Raw genomic sequence first — 16,473 nt, forward strand, 5'->3', positions numbered from 1 at the left:
TGCTATTCCACTGCCATTTCTCCCTAAAACCACAGGAGTGCAGGTCTGGGGAAACCTCTGCTCCAGTAATGAATGTGGTTTGAATTTGCCAGATGGTTCAAAAATTGGTTGAGGAGAGGTGGTAGAGGCAGATTGATTAGATTAATCATTATCTTCCTAAGAAAATGTCCAAAAGCCATCAATGAGTTTTCTTTGTGTCTTAAGCCAAACCTGAAATGTTTCTTTCATTCCAGAAATCAGTCTGTATTAGGAACATAACTTTCACAAATCCCTTCACTTCCCCTAGCCAAAAAGGGGTCGCAGACTTCCATCATCAGCTTATGTACCACTTATAATTGCTCATGTTGATTTAATGACTGTTAGGCATCTAGCCTCTCCAGGTGTTCCCACAAACCCCTTTTGCTGGATATTTGCACCCTGGGCTCCCAAGCACCTTTGTTAAATTCCCCCACACCTCCAACCTAATTAGGGTCAGCTCATTTCTAAGCTAGAAATGACAGGCAGCATCCTTTCCACACACAGCCTGATTTTGCAGGGACAAAGGGTCACTGCATTCTTGACTTAAGGGATGCTTGAAGCTCCTTCAGATCTGGCACACTTCAAACCCGGTTTGCATTTTTTTTCAATGACCCTGCAGTTCTGGCCTTGCTTTTTTTCCATTCCCCAGTGGTTCGTATCTGCCTGCTGGTTCCCCTGTAAGGTGAGAGGGCTTGCTGAGTCTGGTGTTCCCCATTCCCCATTGCAGCAGGAAGGTCTCAGCCCTGGCTTTATCTTATGCTTTGCTACTCAGCTAGCAAAAGGAAATATGGGGGTAAAACTGCATGCAGTTGTTGTGTGTGAATGCCTCTGCTAAAATAATCTACTAATGCAATCTAAAGTCACAGCTGTATTAAGCTCACGTCAAGAAAATGGTAAATTCTTAAAAGTAGATTCCCCCCACACCCTCTTGGCTTTCTTGGAAGCCTTAGTGAATAAAGACAAACCAAGACCTGGAGCACTCAAAGACAGGGACAAGGCAGATTAAAATTACCAATAGGTAGAATTCACACCCCCCCCCCCTTTTTTTTTTTTTTTTTTTTTTTAATTTGGGGGCTCTATTAGGTTTAGAGTAAGTTTGGAAAAAACCTTCAGTCATCCTGAATTCTTATCAGCTGGATGCTCACATCCTCACTGAGGCACACTCCTGCTAACCTAAGTGTTTGCCTGAAGAAGAATTAGGTAGAAGCAGGCTACAGATTGTTAGTTCTATTTTAGTACTTGGGGAGTATTATAATGACAATGGGGAGACACAAGCATGTAGGCAGATCGGATAAATATTGGCTTGTGGTTGACAAAGAGATGTTTTAAAATACCTCCAGAGTGCCGGCCCTGGCCATGCACTTTCATTCCTGCTTTCCGGCTTTACGCCATGTCTCTGGATGAGATCCTATGTTGCTGGCATCAGTGGCAAAACTCCCAGCTGCACCAGCAGGGCTGTAATTTTACTCTTCACATTAACACGTTAAAAACTCTTGTACGTGTCGTCATACAGGTGGATAAAATAAGAATGAAATAATTTTGAAGACTCTTTCTGTAATACGGTGCAAATAACCATGAAGGAGCTATGGACTGAACTCATCCAGCTCTACTGAAGCCAGTCTATGTAGAAAGAATTAAGCAATATAGATGCAATTTTTAATTGAAATTCCACACTTGTGGATGTTTCACATATGTGAGAAACAGGAAAAGGAAAGCTTCCCAGATACTTATGAGTGCACCTAATAAATTGTACAGCTGTTAAAAAACAAAACCAGAAGCAAACAATGAATAATTCCTGCAAGTAAGCAATATATAACCAAGCCAGAACGGGCAACCTGTCTCCTCAGCCCACGTGAACTGGTTCTGCCAACAAGCGAGCTGTGACCCCGTCATCACGGCCGCGGATGAGTGTGTGCGTGCACAAGCAATGAGGAAAGCACTTGAAACGTGACGTCACCTGGAGCCGTGGTTGGGCAAACCTCGAACGATAGGAGATTACAATTTGAGAAGAAAAAGGACAATGAATCACACAAAACAATTAGATGAGATCGATGGAGTCTGCCCGAGAGTCTGGACGGGAGCGAAGGAGAGCCATCCCTGCAGCTCCTCGGGGAGGCCACGCTGCCCGCGGCCGTGGAGCTGGCCTGGCCCGAGCTGAGGCCAGGTGATGAGGTGGCCCTGCCATCTCGGGAGAGCTGGCGCTGGCACAGGTTGGGGAGCATCTCCCACAGTCAGCCCAAGCAACAGCACAGGGACAAACTGACTTGCTAAATAGCAAAGGAGCATGGCTTTGGCTTTCAGGGGCTCTGGAAAGAAAAGCCTTGATGCAATCCTGGATAATTTGGGGTGTTTGAGAGGGAAAAAAAGTAACAAATTTGCAATGAGCCTACATCGAGCAAATGAGGATTTTGCAATCTTTGTGCCAAATATATTTCTGGGATAGAAAGGGGCTGTTCTAAAAAACTAAATGCACCAAGAAAACTAAGGTCCTTAATGTTTCAAGAGCAGGAATCGGCAAGTATCATCCACGGCAAGTTTTGCCGCCCCTGAGCTTGAGGCGGTATCTTCCGAGTGATAACTTCTCTCTTTCTGTGGGCAACTCCATAGCTGTATTTAAGGGAGAAAGTATTAGAGATGTATGTTTATATGTGCATGCGTACCTGAGTATGTATACAACATATATGTGTAAATATTCAGGGGAAAAAATAAATGCTGACTCCGAGATGGGAGAAAACAAAAGCGGGGCCAGCCCGGGGTACGTTTTACAGCCAAGAGGGGAACTGATGGGGGATGAGCCCGGGTAGCCGTCCCATCCCGAGGTAGCGTGAGTGTGGGTGCAGGAGGGGAAAAGGCTCTCCCCTGCAGTCCCCCTTGCCTGCCTTTTCATGGCATCCTAGCCTGTATCAGGAACAGCGTGGCCAGCAGGAGCAGGGAGGTGGTTGTTCCCCTGTACTCGGCACTGGTGAGGCCGCACCTCGAGTACTGTGTTCAGTTTTGGGCCCCTCACTACAGGAAAGACATGGAGGTGCTGGAGCGTGTCCAGAGAAGGGCAACCAAGTTGGTGAGGGGCCTGGAGCACAAGTCTTCTGAGGAGCGGCTGAGGGAGCTGGGGCTGTTCAGTCTAGAAAAGAGGAGGCTGAGGGGAGACCTTATCGCTCTCTACAACTACCTGAAAGGGGGTTGTAGTGAGGTGGGTGTTGGTCTCTTCTGCCAGGTGTCTGGAGATAGGACAAGAGGAAATGGCCTCAAGTTGAGGCAAGGGAGATTTAGGTTAGATATTAGGAAAAATTTTTTTACTGAGAGGGTTGTCAAACATTGGAATGGGCTGCCCAGGGAAGTGGTTGAGTCACGATCCCTGGAGGTATTCAAAAAGCGAGTGGACAGGGTACTCCAGGGCATGGTTTAGGGGGCATGGTTAATGGTTGGACTCGATGATCTTGAAGGTTGTTTCCAACCGAAATGATTCTATGATTCTATGATTCTATGTCCAAGTGTTTTCCAGGGAAATCCCAAAGACCTTGGTGAGATTCAGGGCGTTTTATCTTTAGATTAGGAAAGCGGGCTGCGTTTATCTCGAGGTAGATTATATTCATTTTTTTTTTCCAGGGTAGTCATGGTAGGAAAAATGACAAAAAAGAGGAACTTGCTGAATTTCCTACTGCCGCCGGGTGGGGGCCCGGCCCCGGCCCCCGGTCCCGCGGGGATGGGGGCTCCCGCAGCCGGGGGGTGTGGGTGTGGAGGGGGTGGGGGGGACGCACGGCCCGGCCGGCAGGGGGCGCTCTCGGGCGGCACACCGCACCTGTGCGGGCGGGGCGGAGGGCGGGCGCACCTGGCCGGCGGGGCGGGGCACACCTGCCTGCGGCCCCGAGGGGCGCTGCGCGGGTCGGGGCTGCGCGGCGTGGCGCAGAGTGCGGAGGCCGCCGGCAGCATGGCCCGCCTGCTGGGCACCCTGCGCAGCTCCCAGCCCGTGGCGCGCTTCCAGCGCTGCTGCGGGCTCTTCCCCGCCGGCGAGGAGGGCGGTGGCGACCCCGCGGAAGGGGTCCGGGACCGCGCCGCCTGCAACGGCGCGGCCGCGCCGCGCCGCCCGGCAGCCGCCGGCCGCGGCCCTTCCAACGGGGTGCGGAGCGGCCGCGGCCCGCAGGTGAGTGCCGCGGGCGGGGGGCGGCCGGGCCCGGCCGTGACTCAGCAGAGCCGCCCCCCCCCCGCGGCCGTGCGCGCCGGGGGTCTCCCCGGGGGGGGCCCCCGCATCCCGCCGCCTGCCCGGGCGGGAGACTGGGGGCCGGGGAGCGCAGTGCGGTGCCGCAGCCCAGCTTCATCCCGGCCTCCCTCCGGGGAGGCGTTTCTGGGGTTCTCCCCTCGCCCCCCCCATCTCTGGCGCCCGCGAAACGAGATAACGGGGGGCGGGGCGGTGTCTGCCTGCAGAGATGCCTCGCCCCGGGATGCGAGCTGTCCCGCGGGCAGCGGCTGGGAAGGCGATCCCGTTTACCGTGGCTTTTTCTCACCCGGGGGTGCCCCTGTTGCGGGGCTTCGCTGACCCACGGCTTCTCGCTGTCTCGCGTGGGACGGGGCTCGGCGCAGGTGAGGAGCTCTGCCCGCAGCTCTGCCCCCGCTGCTGCCCAAGCCTCTGCTAGTTCGTCGCTGTTTATCGCAGCCGGGGTTCCGATGGAGACGGGCTGAGCTCTCCGCGCTCCCCTCTGGCCCAGCATGTCACGGCGTTTCGCGGCAGGCTCTGTAATTCACTTGTGTATCTGAAGGGAACAGGGAAGGGCATGACGCAACCGATGTGCACAGGTTGGATGACCTGCTTTTTCTCTTACGGTAGTGACTTGAATTCGTTAGCTGATCGCTTTGTCGTGCCTTTTGGAAAGGAGGTGTGATAATAATGGTCTTCCAAACTCCACCCGCAAAATAAACATGGGCCAGCCGTGAATGCCACAACTCTACCGCTCCTCCCCTTTTGTACTATTTTACCTTTCACTCTTCTATACCTAGTGCTTGGATTCCCATTTCAAGCATCTAAAATTCTTCATCAGCCACTGCTTGACTCTTTCTCAATTAGAAAATAAGGAAAATTGGGGTAGTCCTTCAGTCTGTTCGCTTCTGAACTACAGTAAACTGTATTTTCGGTAAATTATGCAGATAATTAACTAAAAGATTTATTTTCACCATTTGCTTTTGAACGGTGATGTTGTTAATGTAACAATGTTGATACTAAAATCCTGGCCAAGTTAATTCTGCGTGAACAGAGCCCTTCACCTGGAGCAACTGTTTTGGGTTTCACAAAATAAGATATGACTACCTTTACGTGAAGGGTGAGTATGTCCTGGATGAGGGTCCATGAGACCTGGAGATAGAAACAGAAGGGTTTGTTTCCACATAATTAGGACACTCGCTTCTGAAACATGTGAAAGTTGGGTTCAAGCCCTAAGAAGACAGAGGTGGGAGTAATGGCTTGAACAGTGCTTCAGTGAAGTGCTAGAATTATAAAAACAGACTCTCTCTGCTCCATTTTTACAAAGAGGGTCTTCTGCCACCTGCCTGGAGATGCAAAAAGTGAACTTGGATCTTTCTTATGCCAAAACCCACACTCACTGCTGTGTTGCTAAATGAACTGGGCTTGCCCTGTTGTATCTGCAAAGAAGCAGGTTTGGGAGTCTAATACATGTAGCAAAGTCCTTGGCTATAAACTCTTTATGGACAGTGGTATTTTCTTGCTCTTAGCTGCAAGTGTTTGCAGAAAGGTGCTTAAGCACTGCTGCTGCATCTCAGTCCTGGTGACCTTGGGTGGCTCTGTGCTCAGCTTGAGCATCCCTTCCTGAAGCTTGGGAGTTTCAAAGTTTATATTATCAGGACAAAAGGTTTCTATGAGGTAGTAACTTTCATATTACTTTGTCTTTACTGCCACAATGCAGTAGTCTTAAAGGTTTTCAGGTTCTCCTACATAAGTTCTTGGACAATCAGTAGGTTATGCCTGTGAAAACAGAGTATATGGCATGCTTGAGTGAAGAAGATGTGACTGGTTGGCCACGTGCTGGGGCTGCCACAGCTCCATCTCTGCCAGGCATTCCCCCTTCCTTCTGTGCTAGCTCTCAGGCCCCTGCATTTGATGTGGGCTGGATCGTGTGCCAGATCGTGTGCTGAGGTGGCCCAGCTGGAGGGTGGGGAAAGGGAGCTGAGGGCTAGCAGCTGGTGGTGGTTTGGGAGGGGATGGACACACCTGATGGGGTGGATGCCATACTGCGTGGAGAGAAAAGGTGATCCTTCAGGAGGGTAACGAGGCAGGACAGCTCTTCATCTGGGAGAAGGAGACCTTTAATTACCTGCATGCATTTGCTGCCAGCAGTGCTGCTTGTGATGTATCAGTGTCTTCCTTCATGTATAACCTGCAGATTATATGTGGTTTTTTTTAAACAAAAAGAAAGTCAGCAAGGTCTCATTACAGCGGTCAGCAGTGCAACAAGCAGCTGTATTTCTGAATCTTTGTAATTCAGTCCTATCTGCCCCACAGGAGCTGCCCCGAGATGATGAGACAAGGAATGAAATGCTTAGATGTGACAGCAAGGACTGCGTGTGTTTCTTAAATATTGAATCAGTTGCCTAGCCCATGTCTTGATGTTCCCTTGGTTACCAGATCAGTTAGAAACACTCTTTAAAACCTAAAGTGAAAACTTGGGTATCTGAGGATGATACAAAATGGTGCTAGTCCAACACACTAGCTGGATTTATGCCCTGCCTTGCACTTAATATTGAACCTGTGGGCTTTTAGTGAAGGAACCATCGGGTTTTATTACTACAGAAGACAAAACAGTAACCTGTAATTATCTTGTCTCTAGATAATACTTATTTGTTTTCTGAACTCCTTTCTAATATTAGTTTGATTTGCAGGGAATTTATTTCTGAAACTGCTTGAAAGATATCTTTTCCAGATGCTCTGTAGGAAGTCCTCAAGTTGCACACTTTTAAAAATACTGACTAACTTTCTGAAGACTTCTCCAGTGTTTTAGTGAGTGGCCAAATAAATGTTACACATATTTAAAAAGTGGAGCTCTGCTTATCTCTAACCTCCTGATGGACTTTTGCTCCTGAAATTGACAGCCTGAATTAAAGGGAAAAAAGAAAAAAAAAATCTCTTATTTGAAGTTCTATGTAGATTTGTTTGTTTTTCTCCACTCTTCCTTTTCCCAGCTGTTTTATCATCTCTTGAGATCTATCTTTCTGCCTTTGAAAGAGTACGGTTTGTATTTACTCTGTAGTTATAACTTAACTGTCAGAACTGCTCCAAACTGCTCCGAACTGGTGCAATGTTTACAAACCGCCTGATCACATTCAGTGATTGTATAGTTCTTGCTTGTGCCTTAGGTGAGGAGGCTAACCACCAGGATGACAGCAAGGTGATGGTAACAGAAATGGAAAAGATAGGTAAAAAATGCACAACCCTCTCAGATGTATTGCAGTTCCCAAAAATGTAGTTGATTACTGGTAAGACATAGATGACAGCACTGCTTTTGCTGTGATGGGATGTCTGGTAATTTGAAGTAGACTTGCTCTAGAGCTTGAGTCAGGGTCTCTTCTGTGGTGTTTCCTTGCTATAGAATTTTGCACCAGCCTCAGAGTCTTGCTTTTCCTTTTTAAGTCATGTTACTGGCTTACTTGGTTTCACGTTGTTTCCCTTTCCATGCAGCAATAAGTTGACAGTAGCCTGAGGTAGGTTTAGCAGGTGAGACAAACCCTTGTGAGAAAAGCCCATGAGCACCATTAGGAGAGCTGGCAGCAAGGCATTTCTGCCTCGAGTGCTAGCACTTTGTCCTCCCAGAGAATGTAGTTGAACTTTTGGAAGTTCCTCAGTTTGGAGCTGCGGCTGGAGAAACATGAGATCCAGTTTCTTATTTTGATGGGCTAAGTGCGAGGCTCACGTTCCTCAGCATCGTTCCTGCTGCTCTGGTACTTCGCGTTCAGCTCTCCCCTACCCACTGTGGCTGCCGAGGGAGCTTGCCTGTCTTGCACATGTCTGATTTTTGTTTTAAGGTTCCCACAGAAAGCAGCTGGTAAGGGACGTTGTTAGTCTGTGTGAACAAGTCTGTTTCATCAGATGGTTTTGGCCAGCCCTATGAGTGATGGTGCTTTGGAAGATGACAGTGCAGTTGCATCCAAGATTCAAGTAGTGTGTGGCAACCCTGTGTAGATCTGTTAGTGCTGGGTTTGCTGCTCCTCAGCAAGAAGACCTGTCTCCCCTCCAGAGAACAGGCAGCAAAGCCGGGCACGTGCTACTTGTTACCAGCATCTAGTCGTCTACTAGATCTTGCTGCAGAAACACCTGATGCTAACAAAAGTTTGTGAAACTTCACTCGCTGACTGTAATAGGTATCCTGGGTGGCTGTGCGGTGCCTGCCGCTGAGGGAGCTGCTGCTGGCTAAGTGGCTGGGGGTGCAGGGGGCATGCGAGGGGCCGTGCCGGGAGCCTGAGGCATTACGCCAATGGTTTGGTGCTTTGTGACTGAGCGCTTCCCAGCTCACAGCCCAAGTCATCTTTTGGAGGCCACTGGACCTCGTAATGAGGAGCCGTCAGGATCCTAGGATTAATTCCAGTACTTGGAGGTGAGCCACTTGCTGGTTTATAATTCTGCTGAATGTCTTAGGCCATTAGTTCAGATATCAACCAGAAGAATAAAAGCTCATCTGCTGTCGTTTTTCTCCTTTGGGTGCCTGGAGAACAGGGCTAGGTTTAATGGGGGAGGAGCCAAAGAAAGTCTGTTCTTGCTGGAAGATTCCTTTGGACAGCTAGTTCTTTTGCTTTACCTCGTGCATATGCCCTGCAGGGAATATTTATGGGTCATCTGGGCAATGGAAGGTGACTATTGACTGCTATGGCAAGTAAATCCGAGGTCTAGAATGTACAGGTAGTGTTGTCTGAACCATGAGATTTTTGTTTAAAATGGCTGTTCAAGTTCCTGCTTTATAGGGCTTCATATCAGTTCAGTATAGTTAGCACTTGTAACTTATTTTTCCAAAGTAAACTGTTATTGGTCTAGATTTAGAGGTATGTGAATGCTTTAATATAGTTACATTGCTAATTTATTTCTATCTTATTACTATATTTGTGAATATTTATTACTAGATGTAAAAAAAAAAAAAAAAAAAAGAAGTATGTTTAATCCTTCCTTTTGAAGACAACTGGCGCTTGCAAACTACTGCTAAGTGAGTTCCCTGAGCCTGCTTGTTCTGGTACACACAAAGCTGTGTGCTCATTCTGTAACAGCAGACCAGGTCATTGTTATCTCCTTTGCAGGTAGGTCGACTTGACGTAATTATAACTGCTTACTTACGCTAACCAGTTTAATTAGGTGTATTGCCTTCAGTGTTCCCCATTGCCATTTCTCTGTGCAAAGGGAGAGTGTTGAGGTACCTTACTGTACAGGAGAAGATGGTGTCAGACACCTCAGTCATGCCACAAGAGAGCACAGAGCGAATGTTTGCATGGGAAAGAGCTCGGAGGTGTTTGCAGCAAGGAACCTGTTCCCTGACAAATATAAGGCCCATAGACCAGGATGTATGACATGAAGCAGAGGACAGAATAAACAAAAGACTGTAAGAGGGGTGTGGGGAGGAGAAGGGGGTATGTACGGCAGGGCGGCTGTGATGCCAATGTCACCTGTACCAGCGAGGTGCCAGGGTGAAAAGTGAACTGGCACAGACTGAAGTATTAAGCCTTGCAAGTACCTGCCAAATCGTGCCAGCAGCACTGTGCCGAGCACTGCTGGCATGTGGAGGCTGCTGGGGTGCCAAGGGGCCTTCAGCCACAGAGTCACATGTTCAGCGACGTAGGAGATCCTGGCCTTGAAGCAGCAGAAGAGATCCTTGAAGCAGCACTTGTTGGCAACATCAGGTTACATGTTGGTCTCCTTGTGTGTTTCCCCATTGGAAATGGAGCTGACATTGGCATGGCCTGCGCTAATTGTTACTAATAATGAGGCAGCAAGTGAACTGAGAACATCTTATCTATGGCTCCCGTCCCTAGGGGCGGGCTGGCTGCTGGGGTGTCCTCCAACGTGTCTCTTTACAGTCATGGCTGCGATTTGAACACCATGTCCCTTCCTGCTTACAGTGGTCTCTGCCTTCCAGGAGCACATCTACTTGGCACTCACATGTTTGTGATGATACTTAACTTATTTGGCACTACCTTAGAAAACTGCTCTTTGACTTGAATCCTGGAACTATCTGCTAGGGAAACAATCATTTCTCCCTGTGCTCGTGCCTGATTATAACAGATTTAAAAAAAAAAAAAAAAAAAAGTAGTTGTCTGAAAATGGTATGGTGTTGCTCTGCCCATTTATCTTCCAGAAGCCTTGCTGCTCTGTGCCTCTCAGAGTAGACCTCTACCATGGAACTGATCTTTGTGCAAAAGCACACTGACTGGATTCATGATGCTGCTGGGTAGAAATACGTGACTAATCTATGGTGTCAAACTTCCAGGCTATAATTAGTTTCTAAAACCAAATCTTCACGTGAGAACAAGTTTTTGCTCTGAAAAGAAACATAACAGTGAAGTCCTGGTTCTTCACAGTCATTTGTCCATTCCCGTGTGCCTCTGTTGGGTTAGGTTAGGCTTCTGTTGAGGAGCTCCCATCAGCTGGGAGCTCCTCAAACCTGGTGCACTGGGGAAAAAGTGAGTTGAGGAGCTTCCCACTCCTCCTTCTCCAGATCTCTGGATAGCAGCCTGGGTATCTAGCAGCCATGCAGGTCCTCGTAACACTCTGACTTGTGTTTTGGCAGGAAGTAAAAAATAAGAGGTGGTAGTGCTAGCAGGGAGCTGGCAGTTTGAAAACTGTTGTTGTGTGATGCATCCTTCTTCTATCCAAAAACACTTTTAGTAACACTCAACCTTTGGACATATGAAATACAGTTGAGTTTCAGAGGGATTTGATCTCTGTTTCAAAGCTGGAGTCCCCATCCTTCTGAACTGTAATTTACTTTCTCTGGTTCTTAACTCATGCTTTTTCCTCCCTCTGTCCAGACATTGCAGCTACCTAACCCTTAAAATGACTTCCTCAGACTCTTTCAGGCGTAGGCTCTGTGGTGCACCTCACAAAATTGCAATCTAATTCTCACAAATTAAAATGCAATTAAACAAACCTGTTCTTCCACTGTAAAACAGGAAGGAAGGAAGCCTTTTCATTCCACCCTTCCCTCTCGCCCTGTTGTTTCTTTATTGCACAAATCAGCCAAATCTTCCTGGAACATAGGAGAATGCTGAAGCATGTGGGAAGTTTACCTGCCGCTTTTGCTGGGGCACCTGAAACAGCCGTGTCCAACCTTCCTAACCTCTGGCTGGCAAAGCAGGGCTGAGAGGATGAACAAGGTGAGCCACCTTCACAGTGCTCATCAAGAAGGACATGCACACAGCCCTACTTATGCTAGTGTTGTGCAGCTTTCTGGACAGGAAACTGCTGTTGACACATCAGTGATTAAAAGCAAAAGCGTAAGAACTGGACATGTGAGGAGTTACTCGGGCACCTGGAATGGCCGTGAGAGGGACAACTTTCCATAAAGAGCATGCAAGGAAATGAAGACAAAGGCACTAACCTCTGCCAGGGATGTGTGTATAGGTGTTTCCTCAAAAGTCTGAAGACCATGGTAGAAGGTAGACCTCTTTGGATTACTCCAAATTATATTGGAAGAAAAGTGCTGAAACATAATTCTGATACCATGAGACCACTGTGTGGAGAAGATCAGACAATCTTGCCTTTTTACTAGCAACTAGCAAAAGCCTCAAAGCATATGAGCTAGTAGGTTTGGGGATTGGACTAGATGACCTTTAAAGGTCCCTTCCAACCCAAACTATTCTATGATTCTATGAATCGTGGATGTCAATTCTCCTGGCATCTGCTAAGAAAGGATTATACGAAGTTGAATGGCCTGAAAGATTGAGTACCACAAAGAACACCTTTTGATGGAAAGCAATGAGTACAGAAGCTCTTCAGAATAGGTTTTATAGCCATGTGGAAGTAACTAGCTGGAAAGGTAGGTGTGAGAAGCATGCTGCCTGTGAGATGAATTTAGGAGGAGCTTCAGGTAGGCTGGAGGACAAGAACAGAAATCAAATAGTCTTGTCAAACTGAAGGTATGGTTGAAAACTGACTTCTATTCAATAGGTGCAGATACTTATTGAACAAGCAGGTGTAATAAATACTCAACTGCAGAATGGAAAACAATAGACTTGGTAGTGCTTTCACGGAGGGGGAAAAAATGGTTAGAGGAGATCACAGGTTGAGCACGGTTCAGTGGTAGCATGCTATTCTGAAAACAGCCTGCAAAATCAAAGAAGTTGTGCAGGACTATTCCTTCAGCATTACTCTGTTGTGTCTCATCTTTGGGCACCGTAATTCAAGACAGGCCTGTTAAGTGCTGTGTCGGGAAAATGGTAAATGTCTTCTGTAAGAAATATCAGGTGATTAAGCAGTGGAAGAGAGGACAGTTATGTCCTTTTTGAGTGTTTGTAACAAGCTTCCCCCATGTCAGCCTTCAGAGAAAGGAAACAAATTGTTCCTTGTCTGCAGTAGATAAGAAAATAGTCATAGGTTTAAATTTCAATAAGTAAGTTTCAGGCTAGGTGAGAGCAAAGCACTCGGAGATCGCCTGCAGCAAGCAGTGGAGCCTCCACCATTGGCATCGGTAAGGACAGGTTAGACAAATGTCTGTCAGAGTGATGAGAGTGTAAACTGTCCATCCTTGGTGGATGAGCTGGGCTAGACTTCAGTTAGGCTGTCCTTCAGGAAACATGAGGGTGTCCTTCCAGCTGGCTGCAGGCACAGTCCTTCACAAGCAATCTCAGTCTCGTTAGAAGCCATTTCCCTATGTCTCTGAAAAAGACTTATGGGCTTTTTTCTTTTTTTTTTAATTTAGAAGGCTTTCTTTTAGGAAGACAACATAATCAATTTTTTCCTTCATTGACTCTTCCTATTAATTGCCTAAACAAGTGCTCTGTGAACTCTAGTCTTATTTTATTCCACTTTACATTTAAATGACTTGGCAGATTCTGTTACATCTACCTGTGTTCTTTCAACAGAAGGAAGGAGGGCTAATTATGTCACTTCAAGAGCAATATACTGAAATATAACCTATAATTCAGTCTACCTCCCAAATACTAACCAAAGTGGAAAGAAAAAACAATCTGAAGACTAAAAAAATGAAATCTTCAGGAATAAACTGAAGTTTCTTAACTGTGTCCTGGACCCGCCTGTCCTAGCTGTAGTGTGCTGGGTGTGTGTTGATTGTGCAGGTGTGTGTATCTGTCTCAGGTGACCATCCTTTACAGACTGAAGGGGAAACTTTGGATGAAGATGTACCGATGGAAGATGTGACAAAAGGTGTGAGAGACATCAGTTGGGTGAGCATTGTGCCCAGCCTTGCAGTGTTGGTGGGAGGCCTGGACACACCTTTCCTGTTTCATACTTGACTGGTCTCAGCCTTTGGTCCTGCAAAGCGTAGCCTCTTGCAGCCCGACAGTTTCCAGCTGTCCCCAGTGCTGCTGGCTGTGCAGCACTGCTCTGCTATGTAAAGCTCTCAGCAAGGTACTATAAGGGCCTTTTTCGGTGCTTTGAATGAATTAAGAAACTACTGAAATGCTACCAGAAGCCTGCCTGATTTTTAGACTCCCCACTTGTTCTTTGCCTGGGACCATTGAAACTACTACGATTGTCTGGCTTGAAGCTCGCACGTTGTTACTTCTCATGCAGTGACTGTCTTGCTTCTGCATCAAATGATGGTTCAAGCCCATGTCCCTACTCCTTATGCCATTAGTGCATGCCACTAGAGATGCTTGCACAACAGCTGTGAGTTGGACATTGCCTATTTCTGTACTAGTCAACAAGCACTTTCTGCTAATAGCAGAGCTGGTCAGAACTTTAGAGTGTTTAAGGAGGGTTTTCTTGTGATTTGTTTGTCTCCATCCCCACATTTCTCAGGTTTCTGTTAGCTCTAGGTGTCTCTCCAACAACAAGGATGCTGCGTAAACCTGGACAACTGTTGCTAACTGGCTGCATCGCGTTCTGGAGAGGGTGAAAAAGAATTACTTGATTAAAAGTGCTTGAACAGAGTGGGAAGCTGCACATATATATGAGTTTGGTTAGGTGAGTTTTTCATGCCTTGGGGCTTCTTGTGTGCATTTTGTGGGCTCTGTGTGCTACTGCCCTCCGCTCTGCTGTCTTTTTGACATCTCTGCAATTTCTTCCGTGTCTGTATCCTTCCTTTGCCGCCTCCTCCATCACCTTACCACCGGTCCTGTGCCCCCAGCCCCTGCCTGCAAGGGGCTCATGGCCACGCCAAGGTCTCCCACTGGGGCACAGCCCCTTTTTCCTGGCCACCCTGTTCTTTCATCTTGGAGCAGTGTGTTTCCAGCGTTAGTGCTCCCAGGGAAGGTGAACGCGTCAGTGCTGGAGATGTTACTGGCTGCTCTCAGCTGCTTGTTGGATCTTCAGAAAACTCTGAAATTGTTTGACATTGATCTGTGTGGATGGATGGAAGAGCTGAAGCCTTTGATATCATGGTTTTTGCTTTTTCTTATTTTCCAAAATCTGATCACTGATATCTAATTTTTTGTTGTGATTTGGTAGGTTCTTTTATTAACTGGGTACAGATAATAAACATAAAAGTTGATGTAAAACTGACTGCTTATACAGAATACTGCAGTACAGGAGGTTTTTTTCCCCACTTATACTCCACACAGTACCGTCCTGCAGGTCTGAATTGTCTGATTTATATTGTCTCTGTGTACAGCAGCATCTAGATGGGAATTTCTGGCTTTTTTTCTTGTGCTGGTCTTTGGTGGCTTCTCTAAATTTTGTGCCTTTTTTCAGCATTAAAAATCCCTTAAGAAATAAGTATTGCAATGTATTAACTAGGGGCTTTGGGAGGGAAATTCCTGATCTTCTGCAAGGCAATTCTGTTGGAAGGGAAGCAAGGGACTTCAAGAACTTTAATTAAACATGCACATCTTCTGAAAGATCCAAAGTAATTGAGAGCTGAGAACAAAATGTTGGTTAATGGTATCTCTGGGTCAGGCTCTGAGCCTTAGAAGTCTGACGCTGCAAAGCTTGTCTCTAGAGACAGGGCAGGGAAAGCTGGTGCCTGTTTAGCTCTCTGACAAGAGAGATCCTACAGAAATTGGAAGGAGGGGTATCTTTACACAGCTTTTTTTTTTTTCTTTTGGGGGGGGTATAGCTCTACCTAAAAATATATTTTGAATCTATTACATTAGTGGTTCAGCTGCTGTTTCTTTATTTCAGCTATAAAGGCTGAATATTCTTTATGTACATACTTTCTAAAATTATGGATTCCTGCTGCGCTGTGTCATTGTGTGTTAGTGTCTCCCAAGAGACACCATGGTTGTGGCTTGTTCTGCTCTGCTGGCCCTGTCATTACTGCTCTGTAGGGAGGCTTTGGGGATGCTCCCACGCTCTGGGGGAGGTTGGGTGGTTGCTGCAGCTGCACAGGGGCTGCACTTGGATGCTCGAACATGCATGGGGCAGCACCTGGTGTGGGTGACCCACCCATGACCAGTGTGCAGAGACTGCAAAATTAGGATGACCTACAATAGCCATTTTCTGTGCCAATACTTCAGGCAAGTAGTTAATTTATGGAGACTCACACATGAATCTCTTGTAATTTGGCCAGTTAAGTTTTTTCAAAATAGGTATTTTATAGTTCATGAGAAGGGTCATTTGTGTGAGATTACCTGTCTTCTGTGTCTGTGAATGTTATGGCTTATTACACCTTGCTTCTGAACTGTTCTAAAAATTCTGACTTTCTCTGCAGCCTTAATTACTGCCCGTTAAAACCTCTCTGATCCATACCGAACAGTAATGGAGATGGATGGAGGGGCTGACTCATGGAAAGTGCATCAGAGATTGTGGAAGGCATCAGGTCACTTCAGTACCTTAAGTATAGCCAAATATAAAGATCAGAGTTATTTAAAAGTAGAGATTGAATAAACTTCTGAGAGTGTTAGGAGATGCTGAATGTTCACACAAATAATTGTAATGACTTTTTCCTGCACTGGGGTTAGAAAGAGAATAAAAAGGGAAGACAGTTCACAAAGCATAGTGGTCTTTGCTTTCTGCAGAAATAATGGATATAAATAGTAAACATGAGCTAACTGCTAGGCACCGGCACTGCTGCAACTGAACATGGACCTTTCATGGGCCAGGGTATGAAGGTACATGGAGTGGGCTTTCTGTACTTACAACGCTTTGGAATAACAATGATTGAAAACATTGCTTTTTTTATTACTCTACCTAAGATCAAGTGGAGTGATTCTGTGATACCTTGCATGCCTGACATGTGGCAGTTACCATCGTGTGTCACAGGTGTGATCTGTTTGTCCCCTGCTTCACACATTGGGCTGTCCACAACTGCTGGTGTAGTGTTTTAAAAAAAGTGTTAAAAAAACAACCAAACAAAA

The 16,473-nt window shown here is 46.7% G+C and overlaps 1 protein-coding gene across 2 annotated transcripts in view; it reads left to right on the forward strand.

Moving 5' to 3' along the window:
• Positions 1–3,859: 3,859 nt before the first annotated feature.
• SGPP2 (sphingosine-1-phosphate phosphatase 2) overlaps positions 3,860–16,473 on the forward strand; it is a 38,764-nt gene continuing 26,150 nt past the window's right edge. Inside the window, exon 1 of one of the 2 annotated variants that reach the window (XM_052804604.1) lies at positions 3,860–4,159. In XM_052804604.1, the coding sequence (XP_052660564.1) occupies positions 3,947–4,159 (213 nt within the window). In that variant the 5' untranslated portion in view covers positions 3,860–3,946. Of the gene's footprint in view, positions 4,160–11,890; positions 14,144–16,473 lie in introns of those variants that run through there. The other variant, XM_052804605.1, reaches the window with a different exon arrangement.

This window comes from Harpia harpyja, chromosome 12 (assembly GCF_026419915.1).
Source record: "Harpia harpyja isolate bHarHar1 chromosome 12, bHarHar1 primary haplotype, whole genome shotgun sequence".
NCBI classification, from domain to species: domain Eukaryota; kingdom Metazoa; phylum Chordata; class Aves; order Accipitriformes; family Accipitridae; genus Harpia; species Harpia harpyja.